We start from the raw sequence: 22,469 nt of genomic DNA, 5'->3' as shown, positions 1-22,469 counted from the left end.
GGTATGGACAACTGACACCACTGGTCAGTGGGATGTGTTCCCTGTGGATCTGGGAGTTTGGATGTACACAGATGTACCGTGTATAAACAGACATCCTCAGAACATTTTACATAGGAAGAATCCTGCTGTTCCTGATGCCAGGCATACGAAGGAGCACAGGGTATAAACACCTGTTCTGCAGTGTACCGCCTGGGTCTGGTTTCCTTCATTTGCTAGGGATGCCAGGTGTCCTGCACACACCTCAGGTCTCAACTATAGACCAGGAGGATAACAGCTGGCTGCTAAGGCTGCTGAGGAGCCCAGGTGTGAACACTGGGAGTCAGAGAAAAGGTTCCTGGTGGTGATGTCACTGACCTCATTCCCACACTGCCCCAAGGCTGCTCAGATCAGCATTGCTCAGCTTACAAGTCTACATATCTTGAAAGTGGCATTTGACTATAATTTTACAAGTTGTAAACAGTGGAAGAAAGGTGCAGGTGTTAGAGGTCTAAGGTAAGTTAGTGCTTACCTTCCAGGTAAAAATCCTCTAACTGAAAAGCTTACTAACCTAATTTATTATGGGAAAACTTTATTACAAATTCTATTCTGCTTTCTACAAGAAAAATTATAACTGGCTAAGATTTGTCCTTGTGCATAAAATAACCCATGAAGTAAGTTAATGATAGCTGCCAGGCTTGCCTGTCACAGGTTTCGATTCTGCTGCTGGCACGTGAACTGTGTCCTCTGCTGTGGGTAGAACTATTTCCCCTTGAGCCCCTTGTAGACTGTGCCTTTGACCCACTCGTGGTTTCCTTAGTGAGCATGGGATGGACAGCCTGAGTGTGGATCCTGGCATCCATGTAAATGCTGGGATGATGTGACAGCCTGCTTGTGATCCGTCACAAAGGAGGCGGAGGGAGGGAAGCCCCGGAGCAGGCTGCCTCAGTAGAGAAGGAGAAAAACTATGAGGAAGGTACCCAATATCAGCCTGTCTCCATATGTAGATACACACATACACAACGTGTCCAAACATATATGAACATGCATAAACATGAAACTTTATCATACAAACATATCCATGGGGGACAACACAGGGTTGGGTGGTTGGTTTCCATTGGGTTTTAAAATTCTGTTCAATGATAAAGTTATATGAATATACATAAACATGAAGAAGGAAAAGATAACTACCAACCTCTTAAAATATCTCTGATTTAAAACTTAAAGTCATAAGAAATAGAGAAAAAGCTTGTGGTAGGCTATTTTTTATGCAAATGTCTTGAAATCCTCTTGTATGAATATATTATTCATTAATAATCCCTATTGACTACCCTGACATACTTAACTACAACAAAAGCATTTATGAATTAGATTTTAAGACTTTTTTTATTAAACTTCAAGCTATAAAAATTTCCTGTTTTTTTATTTTGACTATATAAATGGTCAAAATAAATATTACAAAATTTGATTCAAAGTTATATTTTATGCACTTACTAAAAATGGCTTTCAAATAAGATAGGATACTTCCTCTTATCTTTGGATAAGCATTAATTACTGTGTGTGTGTGTGTGTTCCTTATATCTTTGGTTTGTAAACACACTGAGAAATACAAAGTCTTAATGACAGCAAATAAGAAGCAGTAGACATACTTAAAAGTACTGGTTCTCAACCTTCCTAATGCTGGAACCCTTTAACACAGTCACTCAACTATGGTGAGCCCCTGCCATAAAATTATTTTGTTGCTACTTCATAACTGTAATTTTGCTAGTGTTATGAATCATATAAATATGTTTTCTGATGGTCTCAGGTGACTTCCCCCACCCTCCAAAGGGTAGCCGCCCACAGGTTGAGAATCACTGCTTAAGAGGTTAGAAAGGAAGGGTTTTCTGTTGTTCTTTTCTCCTGACTTTCTGAGATGGGGTTTCTCTGTGTAGCTCTGATTGTTCTGGAACTCACACTGTAGACCAGGTCGGTCTGGAACTCATACCCGCCTGCCACTGCTTCCTCAGTGTTGGGATCAAAGGCGTGTGCCACCACCTCAGGCAGATGTATTTTTACAGCAGTGCTGCTCAGCTGAGTTCATTGTTAATGTGTAATATGAGGGCCGGCTTGTTGGGGTGTCTGCCCCGCCCAGTACCCCACAGCCGGCAAGTCCCAAAGAAAATCACACAAAGTCTACATTAGGTTATAAACTGATTGGCCCATTACTCAGTCTTCTTATTAACTAATTCTTACATTTTACAGTAACCCATAATTCTTGTCTGTTAGCCACGTGGCTCAGTACCTTGTTCAGCAGGGCAGGTCACATCCTGCTTCTTTGGTGATCTGGGCAGGACTGGAGGGAATGGGCTTCCTCCTTCCTAGAATTCTCCTGTTCTCATCACCCCACCTCTACTTCCTGTCTGGTTGACCCACCTATACTTCCTGCCTGGCCAATCAGCATTTTATTAAAATACATGATTGACAGAATACAGATAATCCTCCTGCACCATTTCCCCCCTCTTTTTTTTTTTTTTTTAACAAAGGAAAATATCCATAGTCCATTTTGGGGGGAATGTGGGCATAGTTTTCCAGGCTACTTCCTGCTGATTGGGGGTGCTGATAATCTTATGGGGACCTAAAGAAAATTTAGAGTTATTATCAAGTCCTGGTTGGAGTATCATGTGAGACCTGATCATCTTCAGGCAGCAATCTTGAATCTGTTCTGAATGTAGAACTCGAATAATGACCTCACAGAAAATTATTTTTCATGATTACACACATGTCAGTGGGATTCCTCAGAGTAAAAACACTGGAACTTAGAGACATTCACACTGCCACAAATGGCAGCATTTGCTTTGCTTCCCCCGTTGCCTTAAGCGTCATGAAAAGTGCTGTGGGAAGCAGAGTCACAGTTGTGTCCATAGAGCTGAGTTTGTTGTAGGAACAGTGTGCAAAGCCATTTCTTAAGAGACATTCTCACACTTCCGTCTTCAAGAAGTGTGTGTAAACTCCAGCGCCACCAGTGTTTTTGGTGGGGCTTCCTTCAATTGAGTTTCTCCCTCACAAACACCCACATCTCCTGAGTACTTCTGAATCTGCTCAAGTTGGCAGCAACGGTTAAGCACGGAGCTGTGTTTTCTTCTTTATATATTGCTTTTTCTTTTACTCACACTTAAGTCTGTGATTCATTTGGAAGTGAGTGACAAGGGTGGACATTTTAAAAAGGCAGCTAGCTTCCTTCTATCCTTCAAAAAATATGTATTTGAGTTAGGTATGTTGGTGGTAGTGGCGGCATAGTCCTTTAATCCCAGCACTCAGAGGCAGGCAAAACTTGAGTTCCAGGCCATCAAAAAAGAAAAAAACTGAGATAAAGCAAAAGTAGTTGACAGGGCGCCAGTTACCAGGGGCTCTGTGTCCTCTCAGTCGCCTGCAGAGCCTTTCCTGTCCTTCACCTGGACGCACAGTGAATTCTATTTCCTACTTGGACATCCATAAGGTATTATTAGACTTAGAAACGGTAATGGTGTGAGATACTAATTTCTGGCCAGAAAACTTTGTCATGTTTGGTTGCAGATGAAAAGAATGGCCTTTGTAAGGAACTTTCAAAGATGGATTTCTTCCACCTGAGCTCAGCGCCAGCCTGGGAGTATAGCCTGAAACTGCGTTAAATAGCCTCAAGGCAGGGACTAGCACAGTCTAATGCCTATCTGTGGACTTGTTTATGTCTAGCTTAACCACTGATTCAGGACAAGTGCCCTGTCTAGTGGGACACCTGTGTAGCTGACAGTCAGTGTTGTGTGACTTTAATCAAGTAAGGCTCTTTCATTTATGTCGGATTTTGTTTTCCCTCCTAGGTAGCCTTTCCAGTAAATATATGACTCAGGGGAAAGCCTCAGTGAAGAGGACCCAGCAAGAATCATGAGGGAAGGAAATGCAGCCCTGGAAATGGCCACTGAGGTGTCCCTATCCACGTGGAAAATTAGGTTCAATTCACAGGACATAGCAACACAGATCAGGCTTCAACGTAACAGTTGAGGAGATGTCAGAATTTTTTAAATTTTAATGAAATTGTTAATGAGGAAAAGAAAATTTTTAACACAGTCTTAACATCAACCCCCAGAGGTCTGAAGATTTTAATAGTATTTAAGCCAAGTTAAAAGAAAAAATATAACTGTGGGCCAGTATTCAATGACAGCAGTGTCATGGTTTTTAATTCTTTCAGAGCACACTAAAATAGTGTGTGCTGCTCACAGGAGGAATTAGCCTCCTTTCCCCATGTATCCCTTTCGATTTCCAAGAGGGATTCTGTTTGTTGCTGGGTCCTGGTGTGGACGCAAATCAAATGCATGTGGACTGTGCTGCTCTACTTGGGGCCTACAAGCATTCTTCATGGTTCTTTGTAGAGTGCTAACACAGAATGCAGGCCCTATCGACACCTCAGTGGATGGCAGCACCGCTGGACATCTCCCTCCAGGGCTTCCTTCTCTAAGTAAATTCACACAGAACTGTTGTGCTCATAAAAATGAAGTAATGAAAACAAATAGTCCTGTTTGCCAGTTTTAAAAAAAAGAAAATTACAAGGGGAAAATGACAGAATAAAAGTGCTTTTTACTTTTTATGATACTCAGAAATTAGGGTGGAGATCTATTACAAACCTCTAAAGATCAAAGAGGCATCCTTCTGGGTCTGACTGGAGCCCTCTCTGAACTGTTTCTCTAACTTACAAGCCTTTCTGAAATAGTACATAGTCAAACTATGCTTCGGTTTATTTATCATTTTAAAATAAAATTGAACTTTCAACCTGTAATTTTATCCACATTATTTTATTATATTATATAAAAGCCTCATTAGAAAAGTCAATCAAGGATCTGGGACAGTACAAAAGTCCTTAACGTGATGTCTATGAGGTGCCCTTTGATGTCTCCGGGGTTGTAGCTGTGTGTGCTGGGTCTGAGCTGCCTGCAGAGGCAGAAGACTGGGGGCTGAGAGTGCTTGCTGAGGACATCCCCATGACTGGAAGGACTTGGAAGGTGCATGTATGTGCACTTCTGTTTCTATTCTAACTACGGAAGAGTCGTGACAAAATAAAGTCTTTGAGAATTTGGAAATCGTAGTAAATAAAAACGGTGACCACCAAACTAGAGTGCTGTTACCCAGCCATCAGCTGCTGTTCCTTGTCTCCTGCTTTGAAGTGACAGCATGCCACTCTGGCCTGGACAGCCACACCTTCCTGGAAAAGCTCTGGTGTTGGCTCTCTGCCCTTAGAGCAGAAAAGAAATATGCAACCAGACCAACATTTATCCCTGGCTGTTATTTTCTACTTGGGTTTTTTGTTAATTTTGGTGTGTGTGTGCGCGCATGTGTGTGTGCGTGTGTGTGTGTATTTTAACTTATCCCTAAAATTAGGAAACAGAATTGCCATGTTTTGGTCTATCCTTACAAAGGTTTCTTACATTTTGTTTTGGTTCTTAAAAGAGATCCTGTCGGCAGTCGGGGGTTTTGATGGCTTACAGTGAGGCTATGGATAGTGAGGCATGTCTGCCAGCAGATGAGAAAATAGTTTCCAGGACTCGGCCCTTCTCTAGACAGCAGCCCTGTCAAAGCTGTCTTCACAAGTGTTCTTTCGGAAGCAGCAGAAACTCAGGATCCAGCTTTTACAGCAGGAGTCCTGGAAACTCCATCTTCACACGCTAGCAATTTCTCGTTCACTGTGGACAGCACTAGCAAGCTTTATGGTAAAATTTCTTTTTTCTTTTCAGTGTTCTTAAAAGCAACTTCAATCTGTTTTGTTTTTTGCTTGATAGGTGGCTTGTATTTTAAGTGGCGGTGGGGTGAGGGGATTTCCCAAGTGGAACAGACCCTCTCAAAATAGATTAGTGAGTGTCGTTCAGTGTTACAGGCATTAAAAATAGTTGACCATGGTGTGCCCACTCTTTGCTCTCAGGCAGAACATCTTACTGCAAAGCCCCGTTAGGGTGGGCCGTTGGGTTTCCAGCCTGGAAAAGGAAACTGCCCCTCTGGTCAGATCAGAGGCCGCACTCAGCCTTCCAGGAACCCGGCGGGTGGTTCCAGCCCTCCCCGTGCCAACCCCAAGGCAGCTGCTGCCCCGAGATAAAGACGAAAGCTCATCTCACAGGCCCAAAGGAAGCTGTGTTTACGTGCGTGCGGCTGGTCAAATGCAAACCGCCTGTAGGAAAGGAGGCTAGCTGACTGGGACCGGGCTCGGTAAAGCCATCCTGCTCGGGTTTCAGGCTGCCAACTGCTACACAATGTGACGTTTCAATAACGGAAACTGTCGCACGGCGTCTCGACCCACTCGTTCCGCCGTCGGAGCTGCTTCCGTCTTGGGTTCCGCCGCCTCCCGTTAGCGGGCGCCCCGCGGAAGAAGCCATTCCACTTCCGGCAGCACGGCGACCGCGAAGCCCGCAAGGTCATGGGTCACCGCCCGCGCCTAGTCAGCGGTGACGGCGTGCGGCCCAGCCCGTCACTCACCCGGCTGTCCAATGGCGGCGCGGGGCGGGGCCTGCGGCGCCTGCGCAGGAGCTTGTGGCGTCAAAGCTCCAGCAGTGTCCATGGAGCGAGGCTGAGGGATCACGCTCCGGCCCGAGGCTGCGGGCGCCGCGACGTGACCATGTCGGCGTCGTTGGTCCGCGCCACCGTGCGGGCCGTGAGCAAGAGGAAGCTGCAGCCCACGCGGGCGGCGCTCACGCTGGTGAGTCGCGGCGGCCCGGGACGGCGGGCGGGCCTGGCCCGCAGACGAGGGCTCGCTTCAGCCCGGCGGGCGGCGCGCTGACCCGGGCGGCAACCGCCGAGGTCACGGCGTCCGGGAGGAAGGTCACGCGGGGAAGGCGCCGCGGAGGACGGCGGGTCAGCAGAGGCAGCCAGAAGGCAGGCTTAGGATCCTCCCCGCGTGAGACCAGGAATCTGCTCCATCCGGGGTCCTAACAAATAATTGAAGTAAAACGGAAGGGAGCCGAGACCAAGTAGGGGAGCCTTTCTGTGCTCGGTCAGTGTCCGGCCCCAAGTTAGTCTGTTACACTGCGCTCTGTTGCTTTTCCTAGAGCCGGCCCGTTTCTATTTCCGCAAGGTACACCGTGGAATCCGGCTGTGTCTCCTCTCACTCAGAGCAGAATCCTCAGAAAAGTCAGTGCCCAGGCAGGTTTTTCCCTTGGCAATGTTACCTGTTACCTGGGAATTTCCGAGGTGCCCCTTATCTTCCCCATGCCTACCTTTTCAGCACACATTATCAAGCCCTGCTATGTTTTGTAAGCTGCCTGGGTCCCGCCCTCCGTAGTCCAGTCTTACCCGAAATGTCGCCTTGTTTGCACTGACCCTGGCTCTGTCCGTTTGTGCTCTGCTCCCTATGAATGAATGGTCACAGCAGATCGCAGGTAACAGACTTCGTGTTCCCTGTCTCAGCTGTAGCCTGTCATCTCATCCCTCACGTTATAGTCCTTGAACCTCCTTCCTCGGTGGAGCGGCTACTCCACCACCTATTGGCTGGTGTGCCGGCTGCGCCTGTGTTTCGGTGTTTGGCAAACATTTGACCCCTAGCATGTAACATGCAAAAGCCGCGTGATGATCACAGGCGGAAAGCTCGGGAGGGCGACACTAGCAAACCAAAGTAAACTGATTGAAAAGCGTTGGGTTCTGCGGGCCGTGACCTCTGACAGCGGGAACTTGACCGGGAAGAGTGCTCCAGAGTCTGCTCGAGGCGAGCCACGGCAAGGGCAGGTGTAACATGGAAACGTGGGCGCCACTTATCTCTTCCAGCTGTTAACCCCAGAGAGAATTGATGGGTTGGCATGGTAGGGGAGGGTGAGACTGGTGACGGCTACTGTCTACAAATGAGGAATGACTCCTGCTCACCATGTTAGTGCGAGGACATCCAGGGAGAATGGGCTCCTTCCCACCTGGTATTTCCAGGAGTTACTAAGTAGACCTGAGTTTGTAGGGACCAGAGTGAGTTGTGACTGAAGAATGTGAAACTTAGACACGTGCTGGCTGACAGGCAGCCCGATCTCCGTTGGTGCACAAGACAGAGCTAGTGCAGCCCTCTTATGACCAGAGCCTCGTGCTGCCCAAAGCTCAACCTGAGAGTAAATGATGGGCCCGGATCAGTGTGTCCAGAGAAGCTCGTTCACCGTTAGCTTCCCGATGCCGCCTGACAGAGGGGCTGAGGAACACATGTATGGACCTGTTACTTCTCTGGAGTAGGACCCAGAGACCTTTGGGACAGCATCTGGCACATGCATGCAGTCAGAAGCTGTTACCAGGAGAACTCCAGCATCCAGCAGCAGAGCAACTGCTAGGATCTGAGAAGGAAGAGAGTCTTTTACCAAAGTATTATGTACTCCATGCAAAGTGATTTTTTTTTCAAGTTTTTCAGTTGTTAACTCTCACATCATTAATTTGGCAGCCCCTGCAAATATTTAATTATACCTAAACTACAGAATTGTAGGACTAACCGCATGATGAGTAACAAACCCCGGGGTAGGGGAGGTGGGTAAGCTGGCAGACAGCTCTGAAGCCTGAGAGCCAGACTTTCCTCTCCAGTTCCTGGATTTAAAGCAGCCAGGGTTGGGGGTGGTGCATGCTTGTACTCCCAGTGCTGGGCTGGAAGCAGGCTGGGCCTGGGCTCCCGTGGCCACCCAGTTACCCTGCTGTGGAGCAGAGCTGAGACATTCACTTGGAGTGCATTTCCCAGCATTCTTACTGCAAAAACAGCCTTGAAATATTTTTTGGTTTGTGGTTTTGAATATTTTAAATTTACACTTATTTAAGGTATATGCACATGTGTGGGCACATGCACCTTGGTGATTGTGTGGTCAGAGGACAGTTTAGGAGTCATTTCTCGTCTCCCATCGTGTGGTCCTCAATGTGGAGGCACGTTCTTTTACCTGACGAACCATCTCACCAGACCTTTAATAATTTTTTAAAAACATCTTCAAGATGTTGTCCCTGTAAATAACCATGTTCCTATGGTTTACACGAGAGCTGACCAAAGACATTGCTAGATTTTAGGGTATTTCAGTAATTTGAATTCTGAGTCCTTACTTGTTGGGGAATTTCTTGGGGCGGTCAGGTTGAGCTGGTCTAGGGGGTGCAGACACAGTAGAGAACTGCCAGTTTTTGCAGTGGGCTTCAGGAGAGACCTCATCATTGCCAGGGCGTGCACATAGCCTGGAGTCAAGGGAGTCACTTACCTTCTATCTAGGACCAAATACAGTGCTCTATCCAGAACAGAAAGGGGCAGCCCCACCCCCAGCAACAGTCAACCCCATTCAATGCTTTTAACTAACCAGAATAGTTCCCTTAGCTGAACAGTGGCTGTTCACTCTACCCAGGCATGGGCATGAGGGTTGAGTGTTAAGACCAACCTGGAATACATAGTTGAGTGTCTGTCTCCAACACAAGGCAAAGTCAGGATAGTCACTTGCCAGTGTTAGCTGTTGGCTGTACGGACAGCTCTTAGCCTAGAACTCCTTAGTAACAGCTCCCCAGGGAGGGGCAGCAAAGTTAGGATCTGTTTTGGTCCTTTGACAGTGGCTCAAAAACATTCGGGTCCTTTTAATGTCATTTCCCCCTTGCGTGTTAGCAGCCCAATGCCCGTGTGGTTCTACATGCCTTGCTTTTACTTGCTGTGTTGAACTTGTTTTGAGAAAAACCTAGCAGTATAGATCAGGCTGACCTCAGATTCATGATCCTCCTGCCTCAGCTTCTCAGTAGCCAGGAGTATAAGCAGCTACTGTTTAAATGTTTTCTAAGACTTGAGAAGAGAGGAAAACCTGCTGATTTGTAAAACCAAACTAGGTAACTTAGAAATCTTTATGGGAATAAAACTCAGGCCCAGTTGATCAAAAAGAGCCCACGTGCTCACATCACACAGTATAGAGGCTTCATCGTCACCTTGGCCTGTACGCTCAAAACCCAGGCTCTTCGCGTTCCTTGCTCCAATAAGCACTTCTCTCTAGGCCATGCCTTTCCCAAGCTTTTTGTTTAATGTCTGTCTTTGTTTTGCCTGCGTGTATGTATGTGTGCCATGAGTACCTGGTGTCCCCAGGGGTCAGAAGAGGGCAGTGGATTCCCTGAAACTGAAATTACAGGTGGTGGTGCCCCCCCCCCCCCCCGTGTGGTTGCTTGGAATCAAAGTCAGGTCCTCTGCAAGGACAGCTAGTGAGTGCTCTAAGGCTGTTCTGTTGACAAGACTGGGAAGGAAGTGCTGTGGGCAGCTGCTTGGAAGTATAATAAATAAGCACATTTTTCAAGTTCTATTTACCTTTGATAAACCTTTTACTTTTACTAAAATGGTTTTCTTTCTGAAATTAAGTTTAGATAATTTAAAAATGTATTAGCATCTTTAAAATCTGCATAACTATTTAATTCCCAAATAAGTTCACATTTAAAAATTCTTTTCTGGGGACATATTGTAGAGCAACCACTTCAAATATGAAACAGCGAATATTGGTATATTCTGACATATGATGTCACTGGATAGCAGTACCCTGGGTTGGTGTTTAGGACAGCACTCTGCATCCCTTGTGCACGGTGGCTTTTCCTGAGAAAAGCATCCTGACAGCTAAGGTACAGTTAAGGAACAAAGGCTAGGTCTCTCCTTCCTCTTGCTCCATTGAAGTTCATGGAGCTTTGTTTCACAAATCCTCAAATCTCAAGGACTTAGGAACCTGGCTTGCCTGTCAGTTTCTCTTATTGCCTTATGCTCCTTATTATTTTAGTAGCTTTCATTTGACTTTATCTCTAAATGTCTTATAGGTGTAGCCTTACTTTATGAGAAATACAGATAATAGCAAGATGTAATAAAATCACCTGTAATTAGCTTGCTTTGTGATAATTAGAAGCTGCCAAATAACCAGACAGAAGTTCAAAGTCTTCTTACAACTCAGTCTGCTGGGCATCACAGTTAAGGGTGTGTGTTTGTTTTCTTGTTTTGTTTTTTCGAGATGGCATTCTTTGTAACTTTGGAGCCTGTCTTGGAACTAGCTCTTGTAGACCAGGCTGGCCTCGAACTCAGATTTGCCTGCCTCTGCCTCCGAGTGCTGGGATTAAAGGTTTGTGGACCGCCGCACAGCTGTTTGTGAGACAGGTGTGGTCCTGGCTGTCCTGGAACTCATTTTTGTGGGTCAGGCTGGCTTTTAACTTAGGGATCCACCTGTCTCTGCCTCTTAAGTACTGGGATTAAAGGATGGAGCACCACACCCCACTTGTGGTTGATTTTAATGAGTGTTTTTTGTTAACTCCTTGAGGTTGGCATTCCTTTCTTCTATCCTTCACGTTATGTCTGTGTGCCAGTTCAGTCTGTCTGCACTATAACTGAGAGTCAGGACTTTACAGCCCACACTGACATTGAATAACTTAAAATAATGCACTAAACAGCATCTATTTATTTTAAGCATACTGTGTTGCTTTCTTTTTGTATGTGTGGGATGCTGGTACATGTGTACATGTATGTGTATGTGTGGAGGCTGGAGAGTGTCTCCAGTATTCTCCATTTCTCAGGAGCTTTCTACCTTCCCTAGTCTTTAGAAAGGGTCTCCCACTGACCAGAAACCCTCCAAGTGGGAACTCGCGTCCTCATCCTCGTGGCTGCAAAGCAAGCACTTTACCAGCTGAGCTGCCTTCCCGGCCTTCGGTGCACAGCTTCTTACTTCCTTGTTGGTTCTGTACTTTCTGCATTGTTTCTGTGACTCTGGATTTGGTTCCAAGCCTCTAAGTCAGATCTGTCTCCTCAGCAATAAACACAAGTACGGAGGACATCGTTCCCTTACCGTGATTTCTCTCACCTTTGTTACAGTAGCTACCAGTTTGCACTGTGCCCCATCCTCTGCTGGACCTCAGAATGCCATCCTCTCTAGGCCTCCTTCCCTGTCTTTGGTATTAGTCTTCACAGGAATCCTAGGAAAGGGGATTATCCTTCTTATCCTAAGCAGGAAGCTAAACATTAGAAAAAACTGTTTAAAGTGTCTACCTTTGAGATTAACTAGGAAGCAGTCCCAGAGCAGTGCAGATCAGAATAGGTTCCCAGCACCCTCTGCAGGAAGGTGGGACTGGTGACACTGACCTGAGAACATGGTACACTGGGACACTTCCTCCTGCTGAAGACCACTAGGCTAGGTTGAACTGCATTCTTAGCCACATGCATGGTTCTGTCACTGAGGAGCATGGCTGCTCACCTAGATGTCCAGGTATGTGTTGACCCACACTGGAAATCTGCCCAGGAGCAACTCTCCAGCCGTGCATTCAGATGGATCTGACGGCCATTGAACCAACAGGGGAACACCCAAAAGTTGACTTTTCCATTGATGGGCTATTCATGAGCATCTGTGCCTGGCACTGACCTTGTTACCGGCCGTTCAGTAGATGCACAGAATATGGTCTAACAAGGAAAGGTGGGTTTCTGTCAGGGCAGGAGTGTGCATTCACGGTGGCTTCTTTGCGGGATGGAATCCACCTGGTTCTCTGAGAAAACTTGCAGGCATACACTACACCCAGTTCGGCGGGGGGGGGGGGGTGTGTCTGCCCATCTGTGCTTCAGAGGATGAGCAAACAGCTGTTTCTTTTTTTCAGACCCCCTCAGCTGTGAACAAGATAAAACAACTTCTTAAAGACAAGCCAGAGCACGTAAGTAACATGTAAGCCTGTGGAAGGGTTGGCAGAGCTAAAAGTTCTGTTCTCAGGACAAATGTATTTTGTTGCAAATAGTATATTTTCATTAATTAAATTGTTTGTTAGTTTTTACATTGCTAAGCTGTCAACTTCCTGGCCTCACTCATGCCAGGCAAGTACAGCGAGCTGCACCCAAATCCTTGACTCACACAGGGAGCTTCTCCGTAGAAAGCAGCTTCTCCCGGCTCACAGCAGCAGATGTCTAGATCCACATTGTCACTCTTAGGCCAGATGCAGCCTGTGTCAGCTGTGTGCTCACTAGCTGGGCGTTCCCCTGCCTCGACTGCATGCCTTAGGGTGGCTGGAGGATGTTCTGGAGTATCTCACTTATAACAACCAAAAATTCTCCTAGGGAACCACTGGCCTGCATGGTACATCTCTCTCGCTTCTTCTGTAGATGACAGCATACAGTACATGTTTGGTTACACTTTGTTTTACCCTAATAATTCAGTCTTCCAGATCATTTGGTAAAGGTCCCCCCTTTCATGACTGCATGTATTCCACTGAGCAGGTTTGACTTGTTCAGCTAATCCTCTGTGTGAAAAGTATCTGGTTTTCCTGTCGGCCACAGACATAATTTACCAGCTGTAGGTGAAGTGAGCCAGGCCCAGTGTCCTAGACCTGGAAGCCTGGCTTACCATGCCCACAGCCCACAGGTCATCCCTGCATGCAGTCGCTTCAGGCTGTAGCCTGTGGATAGTGGTTCTGGTACTGTTTTCGGCTTCTCTTGTACTTCATGACTGGATTTCCTACATTCCATCCTAAAGGCTGTTAAGTGCTGCCAGGTGTCAGTGTTCTGACTCTGAACTCTAGCACATAAACTGACCAAAAACTGAAATTAGCCTTATAGGATTGTAAGGTATTTGTTCTCATTGGTGTATAAGTGTGTAATTTACAGCATTAACCATCCCTATGGAAACTAGGCTACTTTTGAATTCATGGGTAATCCACCCTCTCTTCCTCATGAGTGCTGGGGGTTGCAGGTGTAAGCTACCATGCCTGCTGAAAACTGGATTTCAGAGACTAAGGAGGGTTTCTCTTTGCTTTTGCTTTTCGTGTTTCTGGGAGTGAGCACAGGACTTCAGACATGCTAGGCAAACCTGATGCGGAGCTGCACCCCGTGCCCTATCTGCATGCTCCAATGTTTGGGCTCCTATCCTCTTAAGGATTCCTGATCACAGAGACAAACTAAAGCCTGCACCCCAGAAATTCATCCAGTCAGAATAATGAAATCCCCTCAGTCTAAGCTTTGCAATCAAGCTCATGAAGTAAGCAACCTGACAGGGTTTCTCAGGATTTCAGTGCCCTGGTGGGACAGGACTGAGGGTAGTAGGGCTTGATTGTTTACTTAAAGGGCAGGGACCGAGATTGAGGGTGTAGGTAGATATCGTTAGAAAACCAGTCATGTGCTGTGCTGGCTAGTTTTACATCAACTTGACTCAAGCTGTAGTCATCTAAGTGGAGGGACCCTCTGAGAAAATGCCTCCATAAGATCTGGCTGTAGGCAGGCCAGTGGGGCATTTTCTTAATTTGTGATTAATTGAGGGGCAGGGTAGCCTATTTTGGGTGGTGGTATCCCCAGCCTGGTCGTCCTAAGTACTAAAAGTAAGGACCAAAGCAAGACGATAAGCAGCACCCTCCACAGCCTCTGCATCAGCTCCTGCCACCCCTCTACCCCTCTCACCCCCACCTCCTCCCACATACACACACACATTTTTAACTTCTATGATCTTTGGCTTCCTGGTCTTTTGGGTTATTTTACCAGATTGCCTTAGAAAGGAAGCTTCTGAACTGGATCCAGGTGACAGGACGAACCTCAGTGCTCACTAACCTCCAGAAAGTACTTCACAGAACAAAGTGGAGCAAAACTTCTTAAAGGAAGCCCAGGTTTTCAAGGCAATTTACCGTCAAATGCCCTTTTTAAAAAAAAATGAGGTGACCCAGCATTTTAGAGGCAGAGGCAGGTGAGTCTATGTGATTTCTAGGCCAGCCTGGTCCACAGATCAAGTTCCAGAACAGCCAGGGCTACATAGAGAAATCCTGTCTCAAAAAGCCAAAAGGAGAAAAGACAGAACCAGATGTGGTGGTGCCTGAGCTCATCACCTCAGCCTTTGGAGGTAGAAGCTGGCTACACAGCAGGTTGGCGCCATTTGTGGACCCTGTGTTTAAGAAGTAAAGGAAAAGGCAGGTGTGGCAGTGCCCTGTGATCCCAGCACTTTGAAGGATGAAACAGGTGGATTTGCAACCCTCTTGCACTACAAAAAAAAAAAAAAGGAATATTCATGGCTACAGGAGAGCAAGTGTTGTGCTCCCATTACTTCCAAACTATAGTTAAGAAAGCAAACACCATGAACTATGTAAAGCCATAGATAGAGTAAAACTTTTAATATGCTGTAGTAAAACTATGCAGACGCAGCCAGGACTGGAGAGTCAGAGAAGCTGCCTTCCTGGACTGCGAGGCTTGTGCAGTCCTTCCTATACACTTCTCCTGTGTTGTCGTAAGTGCTTGTTCCTGTGACATTTGTTCTTCCTATAGGGACATCTTACAACCAGGAACCTTTTGCTTACCACTGAGTTGACGAGAAAATGAATAGTGGTAATATCAAAGGTTGCTTTCTTTCTTTTAATTTGTTTGTTATCCTGTATGTAGGTTTGCATTTCTATTAGTACCTTCGTGTTTGTGTGCATGTGTCTGAGGCCAGAGGTCAACCTCAGGGGTCACCCATTCTGATTGGAGACATAGTTGCTCATTGGTCTGGAATTCAGGAGGTGGACTAGATCCATCTGCGCCCTCCCCAGAGTGGGCACAGACATGTGTCACTGTGCCAGGCCTTTTCATCTGGATTCTAGAATCTGCTGTAGGTTTTTGTGCCCTTTACTAATGGAGCCCGCATTGACTGTCTCAAGACCGTGTGCACCTCACCTGGGCGGCTCCAGCCTGCTACAGTGTAGCATGATGTTGGGGTTCAACCTGGAGATCAGAAAAGCAAAGCAGCCAGCCATGACTCTTACCTCTACCTCAGACCAAAAATGGGCAAGATCCTGTCTCCATGAATCCTGAAAACTCCACACCACACACTCCACTCTCCGCCCAGCCATGTCACTCCTGTCTCCACCTCCCTAGTGCTGCCATTAATCACCTTTGTGTGAGCTCTGTTTCTCTTTTAGATTCAATCTTGTAGCCCAGGGTGACCTTGAACTAACAGATCCCTCTGCCTCTCCCACTTCTGGGATTAAAGGTGTGTGCCACCATTCCTGGCCTTTATGGCTGTCTAGTATGACTGCTTTGCTCTCTGATCTTCAGGCAAGCTTTATTTATTAAAACACAAATAATATACCACTATATCATAGTCCTTGTATCTCAACCTCCCAAGCAGGTACTGTGTGGGCGGAGGCTGTGTGTTCGTTTCCTGGCCGCCCAGACCCAAAATAATCACACAGAAACTATATTAATTACAACAGTGCTTGGCCAATGACTTAGACATATTTCTGGCTAACTCTTATATCTTAAAATAACCCATTTCTATTAATCTGTGTATTGCCACAGGGCTGTGGCCTACCAGTAAGGTTCCGTCCAGCATCTGTCTCCTTCAATGGCTACATAGTGTCTCCCTGACTCGGCCTTCTTTTCTCTTCTCTCTGCCTTGCTCTATTCTGCGCTGCCATAGGCCCAAAACAGGTTCTTTATTAACCAATGGTAATAAAACATATTCACAGCATACAGAGGAGAATTTCACGTCAGTGCTGGGATTCAGGGTGTAAGTCATCACACAAAGTTTATTTTCTCAATTCTTTTCAGGTGGGTCTGAAAGTTGGTGTGCGAACCAGGGGCTGTAATGGCCTCTCTTATACCCTGGAGTATTCAAAGACAAAAGGAGATTCTGATGAAGAAGTTATTCAAGATGGTAAGCTCCCTTGTCTTTTTGAGGCTGATTCTTTTGTAGCCCAGGCTAGCCCTGAACTCTTATGTAGCTGGGTGTAGGGATAACATTAATTCCTGCTCTGCCTCCCAGTGATGGGGTGGGGTTTGAGTAAGCACCCACACTTGGCTCTGGTGAGAAATGGGCGGGGTTTTGTCATTCTTTAACATTTTATGGGCACCTTTTTCTGATGGAAACTTGTACAAACTGATGTAAGACTGCTGGGTTAGGAATCGTCTGAGTGGTGCTTGTTATATGCCCAGCACTGGCAGACAGGCTTTTTCCATGTGCTCCACTGAATGGAGAGAGGCGACATTTTTCCTGGCTTCTGTTGGAGAACCTGGTGCAAGGAGAGAGGCTCAGAAGCTGGGAATCCCTAGGACTCACAGTGAAAGGACCTAGCGAAGTCTTGAACCCAATCCATTCTAAGGGTTTGGGGTCTCGGCTCTGTGAACAGTTTAGGCTTGTTTTTGTTTTTGTTTTTTTTGTTTTTTTTTTTTTTGAGACCAGGTCTTCACTGTGGTTTCTCCTTCCCGCACATCCTGGTGTTGGAATTAGACAGTGACTGAGAACCAGGCTCATCCTCGCGGGTTTTAAAAGCTGTATTAGTGTGTAGAGTCAGAGCACAGCTTTTGAGAGTTGGTTCTCTCATGTCCGTGGGTTCTGGGTAGTCAGGCACCCACTCACCACACACAGATTTTAAGACCATCAGTTGGACCATCCAGCCATTTCTGCTGAACCAGTTTTACATGAGTGTGGTTGCATTAGTGCACATTCCATGTTCTTTGGAGACAGAGGGGTCGGGTCCTCTGCAGCAGGAAGGACAGACGGCTTGGAGCTGCCTAAGATGGCTTCTGGGAGCCAGGTGGGGTCCTCTGCAAGAGCAGCACATGCTCTCCAGCCCCAGCTTCACTTTATCAGTTCCTGCATTTGACACCAGCCCCGGTCATCTTTTAAAACCTACCAAAGACTGAGGTACAATGGCTAGGACTTAATACTGGGTTGGAATCTTAGGTGTTGGGTTCAAGATCAGGTCAGGCCAGCCTGGGCTAGCAAGATCCTGTGTAAGACAATAACTACCACTAGATATTGTTGTTATATTGTAGCTGTTTTTGTATGAGACAAGCAGGAAATTGTATTCCCAACTTCCATCATATTTAGCTGAAATAATTAACCAATAAAGGCCTTCTTAAGTTATAAAAATGGGAACTGGAGAGATGCTCAGAGGTTAAGTGCTTTTGACTCTTGCAGAGGACCTGGGCTCAGTTTCCAGCACCCACATGGCAGCTCACAGCCATCTGTAACTTTTGTTTCAACACCCTCTTCTGGCTGCCACAGGCATTGCACACATACCTACAGCAAAACACCATACACATGAAAAATCTTAAAAAAAAAATATCAGTTCAGAAATATAAGCTGCAGTTGCCCCCTACAGAGGAAAGGGCCTGTAGAGTGTGTTCACGTCTAAGTAATGTCTTTTGAGGAAAAGCACGTTCTTACATTTTCAAGAAGTTGGTCTCTCCTTCCCAGGGACTAGGGAATGGTACTCATTTTTAAGCCCAGCAGCAGATTACAGCTGTGAGTCCCATGGGCATTCTCTGAATTCCATGTCTCATTGTGTGGTCTTGGTTTATATGGTCTGGTTAGAATGTACCATGGAACAACAGTACTGTGGGCGTTTATAGCTGACAGGGTCAGGACAGATGTTCCCAGAATCTCGTTAATGCCATCATTAAAAGCTCACAGAATTGCATGTTTTCCTGTAGAAGATTGGGACGGGGGGCGGGGGCGGTGAGTGAAAGGCAAACCAGTTTTGCCGAAATGCCATGGAATTTCCATATGTAAAAAGTCTTCCTTGTCATAATTGGTTGGGGTTAGGCATGGGCTAGACTACTGGGAAGCGGTGTGCTCCCCCCTGAGGTGGGCTAGACTACTGGGAAGCGGTGTGCTCCCCCCCTGAGGTGGGCTAGACTACTGGGAAGCGGTGTGCTCCCCCCCTGAGGTGGGCTAGACTACTGGGAAGCGGTGTGCTCCCCCCCTGAGGTGGGCTAGACTACTGGGAAGCGGTGTGCTCCCCCCTGAGGTGGGCTAGACTACTGGGAAGCGGTGTGCTCCCCCCCTGAGGTGGGCTAGACTACTGGGAAGCGGTGTGCTCCCCCCCTGAGGTGGGCTAGACTACTGGGAAGCGGTGTGCTCCCCCTGAGGTGGGCTAGACTACTGGGAAGCGGTGTGCTCCCCCTGAGGAAGCCCTGGACTTGCCCAGAAGCTGCAGATGCTCGTGGCACCGGCTGGAAATTCACTGCAGGCTTTATGTGACATGTGTTTCTTTTCCCCAAGGAGTCAGAGTGTTCATCGAAAAGAAAGCACAGTTAACACTTTTAGGAACAGAAATGGACTATGTGGAGGACAAACTATCCAGTGAGTTTGTTTTCAATAACCCCAACATCAAAGGAACTTGTGGCTGTGGTGAAAGCTTTAACATTTGAAACCTCAGGACTCCAAGCTCCAGGAGAGCGGGGATCTACCTGGGAGCTTACCGAAGAAATCATGAGATTGTCACATTTCAGAGTTTATGATGTGTGGCCACCTCAGGGGTAAATAAAGTGATGCAGCCAGTGTGCAAATCCCGAAGAGCTGGTATCTGTGTTGTCTGCAAAGCACAGAATCTTTAGATCATTCTCCTGTTCTGTACAGAAAACCCCTGCCCTGCTCTTAACTCCGTAGCTTTGTGCTTTGCGCTAGGACCAATTTCGTGGCCATTGCTTTGCTGGGAGCTGAGGGAACAGGTAACAGGTGTGCACCAGAGATCCTTGTGAGTGGGTTGAGACGACGTCTCCTCGGCCCCTTCTCATCTCCCAGGAAGGACAGCTGTGCGTAACAGCGGAGGGGTCCCTCATTTCCCTCACATTTGCCATGGCCTTTTGCATTTTTATTAGAAATATGATCATCGGATGCCTCCTTCCCGCCCTTCAGTAGTTCCAGACTTCTGAGTGATGGTGTCGGAAGGTGGGAGCTGCCAGACCTGGTCTCGGTCCATCCCCTAGGGTGTGCTTTGAGATAGTTGGCTTAGACCTTCCCTTTGGAAGCTGCGACAAGCAGCCAGCTAGCTCACCGCACTTAACCCTGTGTGTATGAAGACCAGATCTGAGCATGAGGTAGAAGAGCTAGGACCACCCAGCTCTCCCTTCCTCACAGGTCACCCCAGTTCTGTGAGACACTCAGAGGAGGTGAGTGGTGGCCTGCCTTCCATGCTTGGGCAGCATTTTGATAAGACTTTCTTAATTTATAGAGATTGCATTAGTTTTCTTCTGAATGGAAGAATCTTACTTAAGCTCTTGTTTGAATTGCCATCTTGCTTGTTCAGAGCTTTGAAACAATAGTTTCTTACAGAGATCCTGCAGCAGAAGAATTTACTCTTGGAGCACAGGGCCTATGGAGCAGACGTGGGGGTGTCTTCTTAGTTCCCAATACGCATATACTTCCTGGTTCCTAAATGAAATTGCTGAAGTTTTAATATTTTTAACACCAGTTTTTTTGAGTCATCATTTTGCTGTATAGTGCAGGCCAGCCTCACTGACAACTCTCCTGCTTCAGCCTTCTGAGATATGTACCACCATACCTGAATCCCAAGTTTATCTTAAAAGTGATCTTCACTTGACCTGTGTTTGACATCTAAAGTAACCTGTGAGTTCTTTTGTGGAAGGCTGGTTTTCACAAAGTAGCTGAGTTTCATATTTGCGCTATTTACTAAAATTCCTACCACCAAAATGCATCACCTTGTAGTTTTATATGATTGTTAGGAGTTTGTATCATAAATAGAATTGTTGATACATCTTTAATTTGTGCAATATTGTATGTAGAGATTGAGTATCAATTAAAAAACTCACCTCTTTGTGATCCTAATATTGTCTTTTCTTGGGGGAGAGGATTTTGGGTAGTTAGCTGCTAAACCACCGTTGGTTATGCTGCTATCTCCAGAAACGTGAGAGCACACAGAGATGCTGCCCGTTCGTGGTGCACACATAGCCCATCACCCCACCTCCCCAACTGACTGTGTGCACCATCCCTCATCTGACACAGATGCCTCTAGTCCTCCTCGGGAGAGACTATCATCTGCTTTCCCTTGTCCGAGCTTCAGCTTCTCTCCTTCCAAAAGGGTCTTTGCAGTTCAGATCCAGTAAGATGAGCACTGAAGGCTGTCGGTGCTGTAACTGCTGTGTGTGGGGTGTGCTCCAGAGCTGTTCTGACTGTGTCCTTTTCATACGTGAGAATCTAAAGTGTGACTGTCAGCACTGTAACTGCTGTGTGTGGAGCTCACGCCAAAGCTGTTCTGTGTCTTTTTCATATGTGAGAATCTAAAACATGACTTGAGTACAGTACTTTATCTAATTAAGTTATACATGGCCTGGTCCAAATAACCCCCTGTGCTGTGAACAGGTACAGCAAGTATTGCATATTTTGATGACCTCTAGGGATGGAAGGCCAGCGGAAAGTCGCCTCGAGGTTATGTCCTCTGAGCTGAGTTTTTAAGGACAAGAAATGTAGAGAAAAGGGGGAGAATGAACAAAACTAATTGGTTTAAAAAACTGTAGAGGGAAGCTATGCCCTGAAGGACAAGGTGGAAGGCCTTGAAACAGATCTGGGATCCCTGCAAGGGCTGGGGGGTGGGGGGGGAGGGGAGGGGAGGTGGGTAACAAGACCCCACCTTAGAAAAAAGTTAGAATTGGACAGAGAAGAGCATCCAGAAGTATCAATCCTGTGCTAACACAGCAAAGTGGGCTAGAAGAGGTAGAGAGGGAGCCCAACCCGGAAGGTTCTCACACCCACACCAGTCCTGTGGCATCCCCAAGTGACGTGCCAGGAGCCTCACAAGGTGGCAAATCTCTTTCTTCATATAACCTCAGTTAAAACTTCCCTGTCCCAGTTCGGAAGCTTTGAATTGAATGGTCTAGGCCACTGTGGTTAAACACACTCCTTAATGCATTTCAGAAGGCCAGCCTGTGGGCCTCATTGTTCTGAACATCTCCTCCCGCCCCTGCACCTACAAGAATGGCTTTTTTTCCCCTCAAACAGGAAACGGGGTAGGAGATTGGGGAGGGAGGTGAACAAGATTGGGGGATTTCTAAGATACTACTTCCTAGGATTGACTCAGCAGGAAATACCTTAAAATTAGCCTTTCTTGTCGTTTTGATGTGTGAGCCATCGGGAAACAAACTGATGTTCGCCTAAGCTGTGAGCACTCATTTAAACCCTGGGGCATCAGTGACATAGGCCAGAGACAGGCTCCGCCCAGAATCAGCACAAACACAACCAGCCTCAGGCATAGTGGTCTAGAAATGAAAACTGAGGTTTTGATTGCATGGAAGAAAGGAAGAAGATCCATCTACTCCTGACTTCAGCCGGTGTTCTTAGAAAAGGAGCACAGAGCAGCCTTGTGGCTGACAGGCATGTTGAGGTCGTGAGCCAATAGCCCAAAATGCCAGGGTTTGCTGGGAAAAGCTTACAAAAGGTCTTTCCAGCAGCCTTCGGGAGAAACGTGGTCTTACTGACACCTTCATCTTGAATGTCTACTTTGCAGACATACAGACTAGATTTCTGTTGTCTTAAGGTGCCTGTCTTGGGGAGGTTTGTGACGGCAGTGTAGTACATGCTGACTGCCAAATGTGAGAATCTCAGATGCCCCATCCTGGGCTGTCTTAGCACAGTGGAGCCTGTGCCCCTAAACTCCTTACGTTTTGGGGGCTTGCTCTCTACTTTGCAACACACTTAGTCCCTCCGCGCTGCAGAGCAAGCTGAACTCTGCATAGAGAAAGGGTGGCTGCTGTAGCTCACGGCCCTCCCCGTAGTGACCTCACCTCTGCATCTCACCTAGCAGTGCTGGTACCAACAACGGAGAGAACAAGCCAG

The 22,469-nt window shown here is 46.8% G+C and overlaps 2 protein-coding genes across 5 annotated transcripts in view; both read left to right on the top strand.

The window, feature by feature from the left end:
• Window positions 1–4,765, top strand: part of Tut7 (terminal uridylyl transferase 7) — a 51,126-nt gene extending 46,361 nt beyond the window's left edge. For all 4 annotated transcript variants that reach the window (XM_048447640.3, XM_048447641.3, XM_048447639.3 and 1 more), the window contains one exon: window positions 3,813–4,765. In XM_048447640.3, the coding sequence (XP_048303597.3) occupies window positions 3,813–3,880 (68 nt within the window). In that variant the 3' untranslated portion in view covers window positions 3,881–4,765. The remainder of the gene's footprint in view (window positions 1–3,812) is intronic.
• Window positions 4,766–6,250: 1,485 nt separating this feature from the next.
• Isca1 (iron-sulfur cluster assembly 1) lies at window positions 6,251–20,465 on the top strand. Its single transcript, XM_048447649.2, has 4 exons — window positions 6,251–6,670; window positions 12,544–12,597; window positions 16,442–16,547; window positions 18,900–20,465. The coding sequence occupies exons 1-4, from the start codon at window positions 6,392–6,394 to the stop codon at window positions 19,046–19,048; spliced, it is 588 nt and encodes a 195-aa protein (XP_048303606.2). The 5' UTR covers window positions 6,251–6,391; the 3' UTR covers window positions 19,049–20,465.
• The last annotated feature ends 2,004 nt before the right edge of the window (window positions 20,466–22,469 follow it).

Source organism: Myodes glareolus, chromosome 14 (assembly GCF_982192425.1).
Source record: "Myodes glareolus chromosome 14, mMyoGla1.1, whole genome shotgun sequence".
Lineage (NCBI taxonomy): Eukaryota > Metazoa > Chordata > Mammalia > Rodentia > Cricetidae > Myodes > Myodes glareolus.
This window is presented reverse-complemented; position numbering and strand designations above follow the sequence as displayed.

What these genes read in the sequence shown, in the direction of transcription:
- Isca1 (XM_048447649.2), top strand. Translation starts at nt 6,392, where the DNA reads ATGGGTCACCGCCCGCGCCTAGTCAGCGGTGACGGCGTGCGGCCCAGC. An exon ending in CGCGGGCGGCGCTCACGCTG is followed by an intron (nt 6,671 to 12,543) that starts GTGAGTCGCGGC and finishes TCTTTTTTTCAG; the next exon opens with ACCCCCTCAGCTGTGAACAA. An exon ending in TGAAGAAGTTATTCAAGATG is followed by an intron (nt 16,548 to 18,899) that starts GTAAGCTCCCTT and finishes CTTTTCCCCAAG; the next exon opens with GAGTCAGAGTGTTCATCGAA.